Source organism: Parasteatoda tepidariorum, chromosome 9 (genome assembly GCF_982258835.1).
Source record: "Parasteatoda tepidariorum strain Cologne lab strain chromosome 9, Ptep-v5.0, whole genome shotgun sequence".
Lineage (NCBI taxonomy): Eukaryota > Metazoa > Arthropoda > Arachnida > Araneae > Theridiidae > Parasteatoda > Parasteatoda tepidariorum.
In genome coordinates this window covers 60,900,305-60,919,104 of record NC_141763.1, presented here as the reverse complement: position 1 = coordinate 60,919,104, position 18,800 = coordinate 60,900,305, and the positions used below count along the sequence as shown (strand labels likewise).

General features: G+C 29.7%; 2 protein-coding genes across 7 annotated transcripts in view; both read right to left on the bottom strand.

Annotated features, from left to right (window-relative positions):
- LOC107443582 (uncharacterized) overlaps positions 1 to 196 on the bottom strand; it is a 37,997-nt gene extending 37,801 nt beyond the window's left edge. For 2 of the 3 annotated variants that reach the window (XM_043043344.3, XM_087151965.1), the window contains exon 1: positions 61 to 188. The gene's annotated coding sequence lies outside the window, so the exon portion shown is untranslated. Of the gene's footprint in view, positions 1 to 60 lie in introns of all 3 variants that reach the window. The other variant, XM_021144841.4, reaches the window with a different exon arrangement.
- A 9,045-nt stretch (positions 197 to 9,241) lies between these two features.
- RpS2 (ribosomal protein S2) lies at positions 9,242 to 18,795 on the bottom strand. 4 transcript variants are annotated; one of them, XM_087151967.1, is made up of 5 exons: positions 18,528 to 18,795; positions 18,034 to 18,259; positions 12,433 to 12,714; positions 12,183 to 12,342; positions 9,242 to 9,442 (listed from the first exon to the last, which is right to left on the bottom strand). In XM_087151967.1, exons 2-5 carry the CDS (start codon positions 18,256 to 18,258, stop codon positions 9,276 to 9,278), a joined length of 834 nt encoding a protein of 277 aa, XP_087008093.1. In that variant the 5' UTR covers position 18,259; positions 18,528 to 18,795; the 3' UTR covers positions 9,242 to 9,275. The 4 variants fall into 4 exon arrangements, with proteins under 4 accessions (XP_087008093.1, XP_015912980.1, XP_015912979.1 ...); XM_016057494.4 differs by having other exon boundaries at positions 18,589 to 18,795; XM_016057493.4 differs by having other exon boundaries at positions 18,762 to 18,795.
- Between the last annotated feature and the right edge of the window lie 5 nt (positions 18,796 to 18,800).

Genomic DNA, 18,800 nt, shown 5'->3' with positions numbered 1-18,800 from the left:
GTGAAATTTTAATAATAACATTGAAAATGATGGGGATAAACAAAGTAAAATATCACTTACCCATAGAACAAAACTCTACAAATGATAATTATTTTTAATATTGCTTGTTGGTGTAGAACTGGAGTATACTTAGTTGGAACAAAAGGTATAAAACGTTCGCAACGCTAAGCGCACTATCTATATAAATACGTTCGTTCGAAATGTCATTCATGTTCGAATCATGGAAGCCAGATATCACGTGACCGATATTTTTCTGCATTTTTTACTTCTTGTTTCCCAAATCTTGACTTTAAATTACTACTAATTACTACTTGACTTTAAATTACCGTCAAATTACAATTTGTTTTCATTATACAAATTGCATTAGGACGTAATAAAGTTTTTTTTTAAATTTTTTATAAAAGTGTGAGGGTGAAAATTACTTTGCTTTTTGAAGTATTTTATTATTATGATTAATAGATTATTTTCTCGGATTGCTATTTTTCGCATTGTAATTAGTAGATTTTATTGTGATAATTAAAGTTTTATTTTATATTAAATAAGCATATTTTATATTAAATGAAATTTTAGAACAAAATTAAACTTTTGGAAATAATTTTCATTTTAAAAATATTTGTTTAAATTATAAATATTTATCAAAAAATTTCTGAAAATTATCCCATTTTATGAAATATTTACTAAAGAGAGTACCATTCTTTAATAAATTAATTTCTTTTGAAAATTTTAAACAAATAAAGTTTTGAAAAATCTTTTACATTTTTAAAGAAAATTAGGATTCCTTTGTTATTTAGTCAGATGTAACCTGAAGAAATTAACAAAATATTATAAAATTTTATTTTGTGGTTCTCAAGTTATATTTTGGCTGAAAAGCAGGGACTTTATATAAATGACAGCACATCCCAAATAAAACCCAGCCTCTGAAAATGAGGAATATTGCCATCAAAGTAAAAGTAATTGCTTGTGGAATATTTATGCACTCAGATCGTTGCCAATGGTTTCATCAGGACACAGCCACTGCCCAAACATCTGGGTCAGCCATGTCTTATTTTTTTTGGGTAGGGGGGGGTAGGGGAATGGTCTGATTTCGAAAGGACTGTGACAGTCTCCTAAAGTCTGGTTTTTTTTCTGTGAAGCTATTAAAAAAGTTTTAAGTATGCAGATTGCCCGACATCTAAAATGTTTTCCCAAAAACGTTGATTCATCTCTTCAATAATCTTTTTAAGTGTGCCTAATTTGTCAATTGACAGATTACAAGAATTAAAAATTTTTTGTAATTTGTGTTCAATGTACATTCTTTTTCTCCTTTGTCCATGTTTTGCTTTCCTGAATTGCGTTTTATTTTGGACATACTATACTTGAACACCAGTAACATTGGTGGGTTATCAATAATTGAAATCTGAAGACCCCCTTGATATTTCAAACAAAAAATTATCAATGAAGCTATTTATACAAATACATGTTTTTACTTGCTGTTAGTGTTTTGTCTTCATTTTATAACCATTTATAGTATAAAATGTAATCAATTCTACTCTTTATGATTTTTTATTTATATAAATAAATGATTCTAATTTACATTTTAAAACATGAAAAATTGGATTTTTTTTCCTTCTATGTTCATAACAAATTTAAAACAAAATAATAACTATAATAATTTCGCAGATGAAATTTCCTTAATTAGCTTCACTAGTGAAACTTAGAAAACTATCCAATATCTCCTCCACTACATAAAAAAAAGGCTTGCAATGATATTTATTAAGATAATATTCTTTAATTTGATTGACAAATCTGTAATTCTCAGACTATAATTTGTGTGTTTCCAGAGTGATTATACAATTTAGTTTTAGCATAATGTCTTTATTTTTGTGTAAAACTAAAAACGAGACGTCGATTTATCAAATGATGGCAGAAACGTCTATTCATATGAATTTATTTTACCCATACAAATATATATATTTCTTCCAAAAAAAAAAAACATGCTTAATTAATAGTACAATAATAAAGAATTTTACAACATGAAAATATTAAAAAAACAAAATATGAACAACATGCGCAATATAGTAAAATATTTACAGCAATATTTTGTAAAAAATAGTGGCAGTTGTTTTTTCTTAATCAGGATACATTAATAATTTATACTAGTATTTTCTATACAACATGGTTGAATTCATACATTTCTCCAAAAACATTTTATTCATAAAAATAATAGACTATAACTATTACATAGAAAATATTTTATAAACAGCATATGAGCATATATAAAAAAAAGAAAAAAGATTTAATCATATTTACAATGAATTTTTTCAATCATTAATAAATGTTTAAGTTTACTACATGCAAAACCCTTTTTCAAACATTTTTTTTCTCTCAGAATTATTTTCAAAAGATAACTTTATAGCTGTTTGTTGAGAAAAGAAACTCTAGTGATTTTTTTGATTTTCCTTTGAAAATAAAATACTAAAAAAGCATGGATGACTTCATAACTATATGTCTCATTTTTGCACGAGTGGAATAAAGTGTTTGAAAAGCAAGTTGACAATTGGTCAGCTCACCCATATGTTAGCAATTTAAAAGACAAAGCTTTTTCCTCCCCCTCCGAACTCAACTTCAGTTTTGCACCCTCTTGATACGCAGTTTCAAACGCCATTTTACAGAAAGCAATTAATTCTTAAGATGTTAAGACAGAATGGAAAAGAAAGAGTATTTAAAAAATTTTGTTCTTGACGAAATTCACCTGATGACAGATGCATGGGAAAGTTTAACACAATCGCATACACAAAACTGTTTTAGAAAAGCTAGGTAGATTGAATGAAACAATCGATAGAAAAATATTTTGTTAATACTCAATAAAGATTATTTGGAAGCAATTTTCGAAAAAAAATTTTATCAATTTTTTTTCCTTCAAACAATTCAGATTTAGCAAGCATTTTTTTTTCCCCGAGCTACTCATTATATGCAAGTCGTACTGCATTTTTAAGTTGTATAATAAATATTAAATATCCTATCACTGCAAAAATTACTAGAGAATGATAAGATGATTGACACACAAAGAAATTGCATAAAGTCGCGGAAGAGGCAAATTAAAAGAGAAAACATAGTTTCACTTTTTAAATAAAATATTGTGAAGCAATGTATCAACATTGGACATTATTTAAAGAACACTAGTGCATTTAGGCAAATATCTAATGAACATGAAAAATTCTAAATTAAATTAAAAGGGAAAGTCGATCCAATGTGATATGAAGCTTGAAATTCATCACTATGATTATGATAGAAATCTTATAATTCAAAGATAAAAAATTTATGATACAAAATTAACGTCTCACTAATTTAAATTTTTGTTAACTGATAAGATTCACAACTAAAGACTTGAGTAAATTGAAATTCTGTATGTTTTAATATTTAGACTAAATGTTGCATATTTACCATAAATGGATCATTATATAATTACGTATACGTTCTTTCCTTTTTGCTCTTATCAAAACGATGGGGTGAATTATTGCCCTCTATTTCTTGTGACCATTATAATTCTGGGTTGGGGGGTTGAAATGTAATGGACCAAAAAGATTAATATAATCTATTCCTTATGCCCAGAATCATGTTTATTTCTCAATCTATACATCAGGTGGTAATACCAGACTAATAATGTGTTTAAAAAATAGGCTAAAAATTAACCTGGAAATTAAAATGAAATACATGCATTGTACATACACTTAGTTTTATACTATTTTCTTGAATGAAAAAATAGGCACTTTTATGACAGTTTTCTTCAAAATCATGCAACATTTAAGGGGTAAAAAACTATGGGTAATATTCACAATTATGATAAATTGATTATTCCAGTTTGTGATAAAAACACAGACCATAAAACCAAATCTATCTTCTATTATGTTTAATTTTTAATAGTTGCTGGGCTGGGAGATCAATGATTTTGAATTTTTTTTTTTCAAGGTGAGTCAGATTTTAGTGGTCAAACCACTATTTAGAGCCCAGTAAAACATTTTGAATTAAAATACATTTTAATTTTATTAGATGTATTTTAACAAACAATATTAAAATATTTCAAAATATTGAAATGCAAAGAAATGAGAGGATTACTTATGTTTACGTCGTGGATAAGCTCGCCAATAATTTATTTATTCCAATAATAATTTATTATGTTACAGCGTCCTTTTAAATTATTATTTTTCAATGTTGCTTGTGGCGTTTGTAGGTTTTTTTCTATTCTGTTGTTTCTAACTATATATACAGAGATATCTTGGTTTCCCAGTACACCATCAAACTAGTGAAATTAGGATTTATGAGATGGTATCACATTCCTTTAAATCTTTCAACTTCTCAATGATATTGATAATCTCTTTTATAGAATGCTTAATTAATCCTACCTTAATCTCACCCCAAAAACTCTTGTTCTCTAGCGTGGGCAGTTCATTTACAAAACTATTAACTAAATCAAGAGATGAGAATACACTATCTGTTTCTGTGTCAATCAAATTAAATATAAGGAGTAAATTGTTTGCCATATCTGATAAGCAATGCTGAGTACTTTCTTTACACAGTTCTTCTCGTATTTCAGATATAATTTTTTTAACTTCCTCAGCAATCAAAGAAAGTTGAATTACTAAATGCCTAAAAGAAAATGTAGTGCTTTCGAAACATAAACCGACACACATATCTTTAGTCACAAAACTATCAGGTCTTGGTAACAGAACAAAACCTGCCAATTTGTGAACGTAATAGTCATCGCAAACACATTCTACAAAAGGAGACACACTTAAATCTTTATTTACACCATAACTTTGCAGGAATATAGGGTCTTTTTCAGATTTAACATGACAAAAAACTTGTGCAAAATAGTCACTCTTTTCAAGTCTCAGGTTAGTAGTAGGACGACATAGTTCTTCAGCTGAAATTGAAGAATTAGAATAAGGCAAAATATGGCATGACTTTTGGATTTTTAGAAGAACTGTAAAGAAATCAGAATTCCTTTGCAAAAATTCCCTGTCTCTACGTAGTTTTACATTGGGTAGTTCCTTCTCTGTATTTGTTAAATATAGAGAAACAGGATTAGTTAATTTGTTTAAAACCGCCAAATCAGGTTTTTTTAAAATATGCTGGACGTAAGTAGAAGCAAATGATGGATCTCGTATAACATCAAGAAAGAAAACATAATGCAACAGCTTATCACACTTTTCAGTATCAACAGCACAGGGTAAGAGAGAAATATTTTTATCTTCAGACGCAGAATATTCACTAAGCCTGTGAAGAATTTGTTTACACTTAAAAAGAATATCTTTTAAGTTTCTTGCACAATTGCAAAATTCAAAAATACGGCGAATAAAGTCTACACTTTTGCTTGCTATTTGAGTATTTTGTGAAACTTCGGTATTTAAATTAGGCATTAAACCAAAAGAGGGATTGTGTGTCATATTATGTAAAATTAAAGATACAGCTGTGGATATCTTATCTTGATTATTTGCATTTCCTTTTTGATTAATTACTTCTAATATAGAGAATTTATTACTCAAAGATGAATCTAAGTCTAAGCATTCTCTTTCTTTCTTTTTCACGAAATTCTCATAACTGCATACAGTTAAAGTAGATGCATTTCTGCAATGAATATCACTACCTGTGACTAATTTATTAGTATCTATAGAAGGGTTTTTTATTTTATCATTTTTTTCATTTAATTTGTAATGTGAATATAACACAGAATTATTTTTATATGCATCTATTTTCTGATTTACATATTCACCATCAAGTTTTTTAGAGGCATATATATGATCTTCTTGTATACTATTTTTAATATCAGAAATTGACTTTTCGTTATTCTCTTGGGTAATTGTACTAATTAAACTGTCACCAGTATTTGATAGAACGGGAACTCGAACGGATGCATTATTCGAACTGTGTTGCGCTTTTTTGTCACCGAGAAATTTGATATTATCACTTCTTACAGAAGAAAATTTTTCCTGAAAATTTAACTTTGAGGATAAATTAGTTTTCTTACAACTCCCAGAAATATTTTCATTATCATTTTCCAAATTTAAACCTCTTTTATTAAGAGAAACAGATTTGATAGGGTAAAAATCTTTATCTAGAAAATTTAAAGGCAATTTTTTTTCCTCACATATTACTTCTGTAATCATTTTTCCAGCAGAAATTAGATCAATACTTCTTATTAAGGAGTTTGGAAGCAGAATTTCTGAATCAGAAAATTTAGAAGGTAATTTGTAATCAAACGATGAAGATGGGAGTAGAGTAGATCTGATATCACTATTTTCAGTTTCAACATCTTTTAACTTAGCTGATGACTTACTATAAAATTTCTCTTTAACCTTTTTCTTACAGGAAAGTTTATCATCACCCTTTTTTCTACAGTCATAAAATAGTGCAGTAATGATAGGTTCAGACTTTTCAAAATTAAAAACACCATGGAAATGTTTAATATGAGTTTCATAAATTTTCTGTTTGTGAAATTGTTTTTTGCAACCAGGTAAACAACATTCAAACGTCTCTCCACTTTCACTATTTTTATCATTATTCCACACAGCTTTCTTCATTTTTAAAGGCTCAGCAGTTACATTTTCCAAAGTCGGTATAGATTGTTGTGCTTGCGGAACTTGCTTGCAAAATTGTTTTCTGCTATCAGATAAACTACAGTCAAACTTTTCCTCACTTTTACTTTCTTTAGCATTATTGCATACAGCTTTCTTCAATTGTAGAGGCTCAGCAGTTAGATTTTTCGCAGGCTGTATATGTTGTTCGCTGGTAGAAATATTATGCTTCTTAATTTTAACAGACACTAAAGATTCGATCACACCAGCAGTTGAATTTTTAGAAAGCTGACTAGTTGGCTCGCTGTTTGAAAGTTTTTGCTTTATTTTCACAGAAACAATCGAACAAGTGTCAGCTTTCCTCTTAATACCTTTGACACAACTTTGATAACTTTCATATTTATTCTTTGATGATGTCTCAGTGTCATCCATATTTTCAATTTTAATTACTTTATCTAAATATTCAGTATTCTTCTTTCCCTCAGAAGGAACAGTATTGCGATAAAATATATCACGCACATTTTCGATTTTAGATTTTTCAAATACTGAATCTTCAGAGGAAATAGTCAAATCTTGATTTCTATCAAGAATCTTGTTTTTAAGCATACTAAAGATACTTTTTCAAGAATCTAAAAATTATTCACAAAATTTATTTTAGTAAAAAACGTAAAATTAGCACAGTCGATAAATTTTTATCTCGGAATATTCATAACTACATATTACGAACTCTATTAGAAAGATTCGATTCTATTCAAAAATTGCATAACTAAACCTTAAAATTACTTACAATTAAATAAAATTTTATGAAGAGAATAGATAGCTGAGACAAATTACCTAAGGTAAAACTTTGTTTACATTTAAACTTTTATTCAACAGACAGAAAGCAAAAATAAATATCCTACACCGAAAAGAGCGATTTTGTAGCCAACTAGCAAAGGTTACTTTGAATTTGAACGAACGAGAATAGCACCGAAACCGTTCGTAGCAGATTCAAACTGGCACACGCGTCTACACTGCATGCGATTTTCTCCCATTTGAGTGAGAAATTGATTGGCAAGTTTTGCTGAGCATTTTCACCTATCACTTTCCCGCATTGTTTATTAGAAACGACAAAGCTGAACTTTCCTGATTTCTTGTACTGTACGGTGCTCAATGCATAACAGCCAATATGTTAATATTTGTATAACTTGCGGAAGATGAGAAAAAAAAACTTTTAGAAGGAGACTACAGAATTATTAGAAAGGTTATCGTCGAGTTTGAGATTTTTAAGCATAATTAATAACTAACCGTGTCTTGCCTCCTCCCTTTATTATTTTTCATATTTAATCGCCAAATTTGAAAATTCCAAGCTTTCTTTTAGAATTAATGCATGTGGGCCACTCTAAAAATATTTTAGACCGAATTTTTTGAATTAATACTATCCAGAGTTATTTGAATTTCCAGAAATGTATAGCTCAACGAGTTCAAAATTTACCTCTCTATGATAAGGACTCTTATATTAAATCATCTTTAAGTCAATTATCTTCATTCTGTCAGTTTATTTTTTACAGCAAACAAGATAAGAAAACAGCTAACCTTCAATATTTTTCACAGCAACCACTAAATAATAATCCACTAGCTTCTCCTATACATCTCTACTTATTTTTCACTTGATTATTTACTTTTTGTCCTATCTCTATACATTTTTTTTAAAGAAAACATTCGCAATTTAACTTTGTCCAGCATTTCAAAACGTTGGGGAAAAATTTTATCACGAAAATGTAAATAAAATAGCACTTACTTAGTTTAAGAAAGCAGGCGCTGAAGTGCCCATTTTCATTAAATGATCATTTCCGAAATATTATAATTAACAATGTTAACATTAAGATGTAATTCTTAACAAAAAATATTTACATTTTTAAGGAAAACAGAAATTTCAATATTAAAAACGATATATACTAATGTACTTCCTTCTCTCCATACTATGGTGAAGAAAGCATGCTTATCTTATAGGCCAAAACTATTACAACTAAAAAAGTATCTCTAAATATGATTTTTCATATTTTCTTACTAAATAATATTTAGCATGCAACGGTTATTTTAATTATATAAACATTCGATAGCCACTTCAAAAAAACAAATAAATATCAGCACATGTAAAAATCCTATTTCAAATTCTAATTTTAAATGCAATCATGAGCAGAACAACGATTAAAATTTTTTTCTAATGAAAAAAATAAACATTAACTTTTCCCGCCGCAATTTTCTATGAATTTAACATTACAGAGCCTGAATTAATGGAACCATACTTACCTCTGCACATGATACATAAACTAAGAATCAGCTTAAAGCTTTATTTGTCTGGTTATAAATTCTTTCCCTTCAAATACCTCCAAGTTTGATAAATATAGCAAGGAACCTACAATTATTAAATATAAGAACCCGGCTTAAAATAGACTTGATGCAGTTTAGCAGAAATTGACCCAATAAATCAAGGGCATGAAATAAATTAATATGCTTTAGGTCAATTTCTTCTTGTAAAGAAAAATTCCTTAAAATGTGAAGACACAGGGTGATTAATGATTCAAGACACAATTATTAAGCATATTAAGTAGAGTGAGGAATTAGAGATAAATCACCACAACTGAGTTCTGTTATCATGTGTACAGATTCATGTGTGTAACTATAGGCGAAATATAATACAAAAATTTTTCAACTTGTTTTTATTTCAAAATATACAAATCAAGCTACAGCTTCAACTTGACGTTGCTGGCCTCCAACGGGTTTGTGATTCATCATTAAATAATCAGAATGTTCTTGATATGGAGACTTCTGGAACACTTGGTCCTTCCACAAATCTGGTGTCAAATAACTGTATGTTTTCTGAATAGCTAAGTATGTTGCTTTAGCTGTAAAAACACAAGACTAAGATTAACATAAAATCAAGGAAAGAAAAAAAATATTAATAATAAAAAAGCTGCCACTGGTTGAAAATAAAAAATTTCATGCAACGCAAAAATTTTTGAAAAGACTTTACTTTAAAATTATATTCAACAGAAGCTTTATTGCAAGGAAATTCACAGAACAAAGAGATTAAGAACAAAGTTCACCCTAAACGAATGTTTGTATTTTAAGTAAAAAAGAATTATATTAACCTACTACTGGTCTTAGTTTCAGATTTTATTTATTTAAATTAGTACAATATAGGGCAGGGGTGGCGAACCTTTATAAACCAATGTGCCATTTTCTCTAAAAAAATTGCTTAATGAGATCACAGACGTGTCGTCAAATAATCTTGACTTCGTGATTATTGGGAAAATAATAATACTAAATACTATCAACTCAAAACTCTTTATTTACATTGAAAAAAAATATACATTTTGCAATATTTCAGTTATATGCGTAATTCAACTTTCAAGTAACATCAGTGTGACTTCTGTTGTAGCAGATTAGATGACAAATAACTTATATATTAGGATGTAAGATGTTAGTTTAAGCAGGACTGTTAATTTTTTTTTATCTACTTATTTACTGTTAGCTTGTTTTTTATGGTTATTAATTATTTAGCATAATCTTTAATTTTTTTATAAATTGTTTTATTTTATTTTTGTGAATTTTAATTTAATTGTTACATATGTTTTTCATAACATTTGTGATCTGTGGAGTGCCTAAAATATTGTGCCAGTGGTTCGCCATCCCTGAAATAGGGAATGATTCTTAAATAAGTTTAGCGCAAGATTACGCTGCGAGAGTTAAACATAACACCTCATATATTTATTAAAAAATAACTTTAATGTAAAAATAAAAACACACATCAAATGGCATTACGGATTTTTGCCTGAAAAAATTCTGCCTGAGAAGTTATTAAAAATAAATATATTTTCATGAAAAAAAAAAAAACATTTTTCATCTTTAATCTTATTCATTACTTACTCTTTCCACAATTGTAAAATGACTTGATTTAAATTAATATAGTTCAAACTATAATAAATTTGTATTTTGCTACATATTAGAAAAAAATTGCCGTATATAAAGGCATAGCTGCCAACCTTAGGAATAAAAAATTTGGAACACTCATAATACGAGACGAAATTATAAGCACCAATTACGAGAGTAAGACAAAAAATATCACTATTAAATAATAGCATTAATAGAAATATCATTAAATACCTTATGTAAATTAGTAAAGCAAAACTTTAAACACTATCTTTTGTGGGAAGTTTATAATATCAATATTTTATAAATAGGATTACCCGTAGAATAGTTTAAAAACTGTTACCTATTAACATATATTCTTCTCCAAATTAAAAAACACAGGCAAATAATAATCTACATCATAAACAAAAATTTCTGATGCAATAGTAGTTCAAGATTTAATAAAATGATCAGAAGCAACTATTGGAATAGCGCTTTCCAATAAAAAGCTACTAAAAATTACTTCTGCACGATCACAGGAAGCGCGCTTGCAGCGATTAGAACAAGGGATTGGTTTAAAAGCAAAAATATTGCAATTTACGAAAATTCAAATCTTTAATAAAAATATCAGATTTCATTTAAAAGTTAGGAACAAATCCGAAGCTGTGATAAAGGGGCATTCACTAAGAGTTCATAAAATTATGCATGAATTTACTACCAAATGAAATAAAAAAAAACTCTTAGACAAAGGTACATAGACATTGAATACCAAGAACCAACATTCTATATTTTAGTTAAATTAGAAACAGTGCCTTATCTTCTTTAACAGTCTGAATTCGGATAACTAAAAATGTCTGAGATTGAGCCCGTGATTAATTCATTTTGAATGAGGGAATAATAAAGTTTGTGGCAGTAAAAAAAGTATGTTTAAGGTGCAGAAGTTTGCTGACTTTTCTTCATAACATGCCTTTGTCATAAGCCATTTAGAATTTCTTCCTAATATTAAAGAAGCTATATTATAGAGAATATTTTCAGGCTTTTGCAACAAAGCTCTCTAGAACTATCTCTTTCAACAAGATACTTTTAATAATACAAGATTTAAATATTAAGTTAAATTAACAGAAGTGTTGCGTTTACAAAAAAAAAAAAAAAAAACTTGGAGATGTTACTAAATGCATTTTGATGGTCAATTTAAAATGCATTTCTTGCATTAAAAAATATGTACATTCCAAGTGAGAGATTCGAATTAACATAACTTTAAAAATACACCGGGTATAAAATTTGAAAATAAACATTAATAACTGCCAAAAATAGAAACAAAACACTAGAGATTTACTATATTATTGGCCCAAATCAAGCACATCAAATATCTATTTAAATCCTTATTAAATATCTATTTAAATCCTATGTACAATATTTCTATACTGATTTCCCTTCATAAACACCATTGAAACAGTAATAAAAAGCCATGAAATAGCCACGAACGATTATTGTTTAGTGTGTAAAGAGCTTCTAAAAAATAAATACGATGCAAATATTTACAATGGAATCGCCACAAATTGTATGAGACTAAGTGAATTTAAAATTATCATGCTGCTTAAGAACAGCAACTACTAAACACAATTCTGGAAAGAAAAAAAAAACTCCCTGCAAGAACTCTAATGTTGCTGTGACTATGTTACGGAGTGAATGCAACCATTTAAAACGCAGATCTAACTAATCAAAAATAATTACCAAAATTTCCTAAGGTGCAAGTGGATCCTCTACTTGATGTATAACAATCCTCAATTCCAGCCATAGTCAAAAGCTTTTTTGGAACAGGTGCAGAGACCAAACCAGTTCCCCTAGGAGCTGGAATAAGCCTCATAATAACACTACCACATTTACCAGTAACCTAACAAAAGAAAAATTAAACAAGTATGAAACTGCAACTGTCAAAAACAGAAAACTACTTTTCAAGAAATGTCTAAAGGAAAATATTTACCTTGCAGGGTACTGTGTGGGGCTGACCGATCTTATTACCCCAATAGCCTCGTCGCACAGGAATGACTGTCAGCTTAGCTAACATGATAGCCCCTCGAATAGCAGTAGCAACTTCCTTAGAGCATTTAACTCCCAATCCAACATGGCCATTTTGATCTCCCATAGCTACAATAGCCTTAAATCTGGTACGCTGACCAGCTCTAGTTTGTTTCTGTACAGGCATGATTTTCATAACATCATCCTTAAGGGCACTACCCAGGAAGAAGTCAATAATTTCACATTCCTAAAATAAACAGAATACATAATTTAAATAAACAATTTAAGAAAATTAAATCTTCCTAAACACATATAAATTCCATATTTATGTCTAAACAAATACACCAGTTTTTATAAGCTCTAGACTCAATTTTTCTTCCACCTCTTCTAAAAAAAATAATAATAATCTTAATGATATATGGTCCACATAAATTACACAACTGACTTTCACCAATCAGTGCTAACGTAATATATCCAGGGCCTGATTAACCATTAGGCCCAAGAGGCCTGGGCCTAGGGCCCCCAAATTTCTAGGGGCCCCCACAAACCTAGTTTTTTTCTGTGTTCATGTATATATGTCTCCCGCACAGCTAAAACCTAAGAGAACGAAAATCTGAAATATTTAAAAGTGTGTTTTCATACATAGCTCATGCACTTTCTGCTTTCACCAATCAAAATCACATACATTCATTCCATGTAAAATGCTCCATAAAATATATTAAATTAATATTTCTTCCTAATGTTCAAAGTAAACTGAAGTGAAAGAAAATGAATTAGTATTTTTGTTGCCTACTTGTGGTACGGCTTCTAAACAGTTTCAACTGATCTAGTATGTAAAATTGTAAGTAACAATACAAAAAAACAGATTAAAAAGTTGAAAAAGTGGGAAATGCCCATATTAGTAATATAAAGTGTAACACACTCATTCATTATTTGTGTTTGGAATTGGATTATATTTATCGCGCGTTGAAGTAATCGATTTTAAATTTATTTTAAAGCCATAATGTCAACCCGAAAATATGCTTCTGGTAGTTTTAAAAAAAGAAAGAGAGAAGAGAAAGAAATGAGAAATGTAAGTCTTTTGAAGACAATGAAACCGTTAAATAATTTTTTTTCTGCTCCAAAACTCGCCAACATTGAGGAACGATCTGCCTTAATAGACAAAACTTGTGTTGAAGAAAATAGTTTTAGAGATAATTTGAAAGAAATCTGTGTGGCAAGCTCTTCAAATCTTCATTTAAATAAACCAGATCAAACTTTAAATGAAAATGAAACAGCAACTGTATCTTCAGACGAAAGATTGCCAACCTCTTTAAGCCACAATTTAAAGGTCATTTCAAATCCTGCCACCTCGTCTTCTCTAGATTTACTTGAGGTGTTCGATAGTGATCCTGCAACTTGGACCACAGTAACAAACAAACTGAAGGAACATTTCGTTCGCAGTCCACCTAACCAAAACATTGCTGGTTTAAAATATTCTGGCCGTTTATTTGCTGATAAGTTTCGGACATGCACAGAAAACAACTTTTCACACAAAAAGAGAAATGGAGAAGTAATTGAAAGAAAATGGCTGGTGTATTCTCCGACTGTCAATGCTGTTTTTTGTTAAGTGCGTAAATTGTTTGGCAATAACAGCGATTACTTAAGCAGTTGTGGTTTTACAGATTGGCACAATGTAAGTAAAAGGTTATGCTCTCATGAGACATCTTTTGCTCACAGGAAGGCTATAAACACTATGGCTCAGTTACGTTTAACTTCTGTCCGATGGATAACAAAATAATAGAGCAAAATGAAAGTGAAAAAATGTACTGGAGGAAAGTACTTTTCAGAGTTGTAGAAACTTTAAAGTTTATTTCAGTACGTGGGTTGGCAATTTTTGGTGATGATAAAACCTTTGGCTCTAACAAAAATGGCAACTTTTTGGGAATTTTAGAGCTTATAAGCAAATTTGATCCTTTTTTAAAGGAACACCTGAAAAACTATGGAAATAAAGGTAAAGGACATGTTAATTATTTATCGTCCACCACAGTTGATGAAATAATTCAAATTATGGCAAAACAAGTACTAGATAAAATTGTTTCTGCAATAAATAAAACAAAGTACTTTGGAATCATAGTTGATTCTACCCCAGATATTACACACATTGATCAGATGTGTATTGTTGTGCGATATGTAGATGAGCAAAATGAACCTATTGAACGTTTCTTAACTTTTGTTGCTATACATAGCCATGCTGCAGAGCACCTGCATGATACAATTGTGCAATTTTTAACAAATCTAACCATTAATTTGCAAGACTGCAGGGGACAGTCATATGATAATGCTAGCAACATGGCTGGTAAGTACTCTGGCTTACAATCCAGATTAAAAATAGAGTGCCCCTTGGCTGAGTTTGTGCCCTGCACAGCTCACTCACTAAATTTGGTAGGAGTGAATGCTGCAGAATCATGTGAAGCAGCTGTTTCCTACTTTGGTTTTGTGCAAGCACTATATAATTTTTTTTCAGCTTCCCCTCACAGGTGGGAGTTTTTTACTTCTAAATTCGAACAAAAAGATTTTCTAACTCTCAAATCTTTATCGTGTACAAGGTGGTCTGCAAGTGCTGCTGCCGTTAGGGCCTTAAGAAAAGGATATGCAGTTGTAATAAAGACATTGGAAGATCTGGCTGAAAATTCTAATGAAAAAGCTTCGACGAAACATGAAGCTAAATGTTTACTTAAGAAATGCCAAACTTTTGAAATTGCTTTAATAACATTATTTGGGATACGTTACTACAGCGCATAAATGCTACAAGTAAAAGTTTGCAGGGTCAAAATTGTACCTTTGAAGTGATAATCCCACTCTATGAATCCTTAGAAGGATTTATTCAGAATGTGAGAGAAAACTTTACTTCTTATGAAAAGGAAGCTGAAAATCTTGTGGGAAATATTTCCTATAAAACCTCAAGAGCTCTTCGAATACCAAAGGCTTTAGATGATAGCACCAGTGAAAGTGTGAATTTGTCCCCAAGAGAAAAATTTTTAACTCAGACACACTATGTCATTTGTGACAATTTAAAATTTCATTTAAGTGAAAGAAAAAAAGCTTACAGCTTTCTCGAAAGAAGGTTTGGATTTCTAACCAATAAGAAACCAGTATGCTTGGAAACAGTAAAGCCATTTCAGGAAGCATACTTTGAAGATGTTGATGATGGACTTTTTGACGAACTTGTGCAATTCAAAGACTTTTTGACTGATAAGTCAAATCCAACTGAAATGTTAAAGACTATACGAATGCTACAGCTAGAAGACACATATCCCAATATTGAAGTAGCGTTAAGGATATTCTTATCTATTCCTGTGTCAAACTGTTCGGGAGAGAGATCATTTTCTTTAATGAAAAGAATTAAGAATCGACTTCGTTCAAGAATGACAAATCGCAGACTGTGTGACTTAGCACTAATGTCAATGGAATGTGATTTGACAGAAAGTCTAAAATTTGAAGATATTTTAAACGATTTCAACACTAAATCAAGAAAAAAACTTACGTAATAAGTGGTACAATATAATTTTTTTTCTTATTATATAAGTTTATTGTATTTTGTGTATAAATTTACTGTAAAATTTAAGTCCATAATTCCTATTCACGAGAAGCTTCCCCAAAATGGCTCCGTTGACTGTTTATTATTGATTGGACAGTTCTATAATTTACCTTTAGTAACACTACTTATAAAATATTGCATATTTTTTAATTAACAATTTATATAAATTTATTTCATATTGGTTTCCAAGTTTTTGGTAACTTTTTACTCTAAAAATCAAGTTTTCTATTTAGCTTTCAGGAAATGCTGATTACTGATTCTTTTTTATTGAAATATAATTTCTATCGTGACTTTTTCACTGTTAAAATTATGTTATAAATGTATTTGTTTATGGTCACATTTTCAACTTTTTATACTCTATTTGTATGAATTAAATTAAAATTTAACTGTTTTATTTTATATGGATATACATATAGATAATTAATATCTGCCTATTTTGAAATTACAATTATTCACTTATATATCTCTTCTTACTTATATATATTTAAGATAAACTTTTTAAAAGAGGGTTTTTAATTAATTTAAGATCAGATTCATCGGGGCCCCCAATAATCTAGTGCCTACAGCCCCCAAATTTCTAGATCGGTCCCTGAATATATCATCAGCAAGAGATAGATCCAAGAGTTAAGATTACCCCTGCCCTTAGACGAACAGTAAGAGGTTTCTGTCTCCATATAACACAAATACGGGTTAGTTCTATCAAAAAGTCCTTCACAAAATCAACTGTCACCTAATACTCTATATAGAAGTTCACTTGTCCTCTGTAATGCGTCCAAAATTCGGTCGGCTGTTCAAGGACGAAAATAAAACAATAATAAATAAAACTTCACGAAACCAATTCCCGCCTATCTACGAGTTCACTAGTCTTTTGTAATGGGTTCAAAATTCATTCCGCTGCTCAACGACGAAAAATAAATAAAACTTTTTATACTACATAAAACCAGGGGTCTGTCTAGGCTTTTCTGAGAGGTACATATCACATGAAAATGTAAACATAATTTGTGTTGATATTAATAAATCAACACAAAAATATAGAATTTTAAGAAAAGTATTTTGTGAAACTACGGTTTTTCCTAAAGTTGAATTTGTGAAGGTACCGCTAAGGCTAAACAGTAGTAAATTCGGCCTGGACAGACCCTTGAAAACTATGTACTAAGGGGACTTTTTCTAGGCCCTTACTCAATCTCAAATCCAGATATGATATACCAAGTAAATTTCAAAACATCAAAAACACGTAATATGATAAAGAAAATATGGAAGCTTCCCTAACTCACAGGTAAATAAATGATTACTGTTGCTAACAGTTTCAAGACTGGTTATTTTTCAGGCACAATATAGGATCTTTCAAGAATTGTGACTTTGATTATTCCTTGCTTTTTAGTCATAATAAATTTCACTGACAACTACAAGCTTTATCTCTACTGTGGGAGTTTGTAATTGTAAATAGCAATAAAAGTGTTTTTCTCCCCATCCTGTGCAAACAATATATCTCAATTACGATTATTTACAATGAAGACTAAACTTACATATAACTTCATTAGTGGTTTATTTATTAATAAATTTTACTATTTGACAGCCTAATATTCAATATTCATTACATCACCAGTAAACAACTCAAAGCATCTACATCTTTCTCAATATTGCAGTGCTTCCTATTTAGGTAACTATTACTTATTCAAACAAACCTTTAAAAAGTAAATTCGATTAACTAATACATTAGCGAAAATTAGAATTCAAAATGCATTACCAATAAAATTAAAAAATCTTTTTTTTTGAACTATGAACCATATAAGAACTAAACAAAAAATTATAACATCTAAGTGCCTAATGGAAACTTCGGGACAGAAGTCTAAATAAAAACTGACTACGGATATTAATCTATGATTTTGTAAAATTTTCCCAAGGGATTGTAAATATGAATGAATAAGATCATGGGTATATTAAGCTGGAAATTTTTATAAAGCAAATGCCCAGAATCTCACTTACTTTAATAGGCAGTGAAAAGAGATAAATTTCCTCTAAGCTTTTGATTTTTCCATCCTTAACAAGACGTCCTAACTTAGTAACTGGAATCCATTCCTTTTCTTCCTTACCACGACCACGTCCTCGACCGCGGCCTCTTCCTCTACCACGACCTCTACCGCCTCGGCCACCACCGCCGAAACCTCCTCGGAATCCACCACGTCCGCCGGCTGGAGCTGCATCCGCCATGCTAATATATATATAATTATAATAACTATAGGTAGATAAAAAAAAATTTCTCAGGACGATAAAGTAGGAAACAACCTCAGTGGTAGTGACGTAAAAATAATCATTAGAAATCAGTCCACAGATATACATCATTGGTTATATTCCTACAGCTATTTGCAATCATAGCATATGGATTACTTCAGAAATTCACAAATATATATTAAAGTAACAAGTAACATTCTAATTTTCTAGATACTAATATTATAGTAATAACACTAATATCAAGTTACCTTGAAACATAAATGACATTAAACTATTAAAAAATACAGCAATTCAAAATAAAATTCATACCTTAGAAGAATGCTTCACGCGCTTCTATCTTGTAAAAAATCAAGATTAAAGAAATAAACAATTGTAATAACAAAATAAACCGAAGAAGAAACTATTATTTGACAGTAAATTTATAAAAAAAGAATAAAATTAAATAAATAATATTGGATGTAATAAGATGATAATATACTTACGCAGTTATAAGTTTGTATGTTTCTCGTTCGGAGAAAATA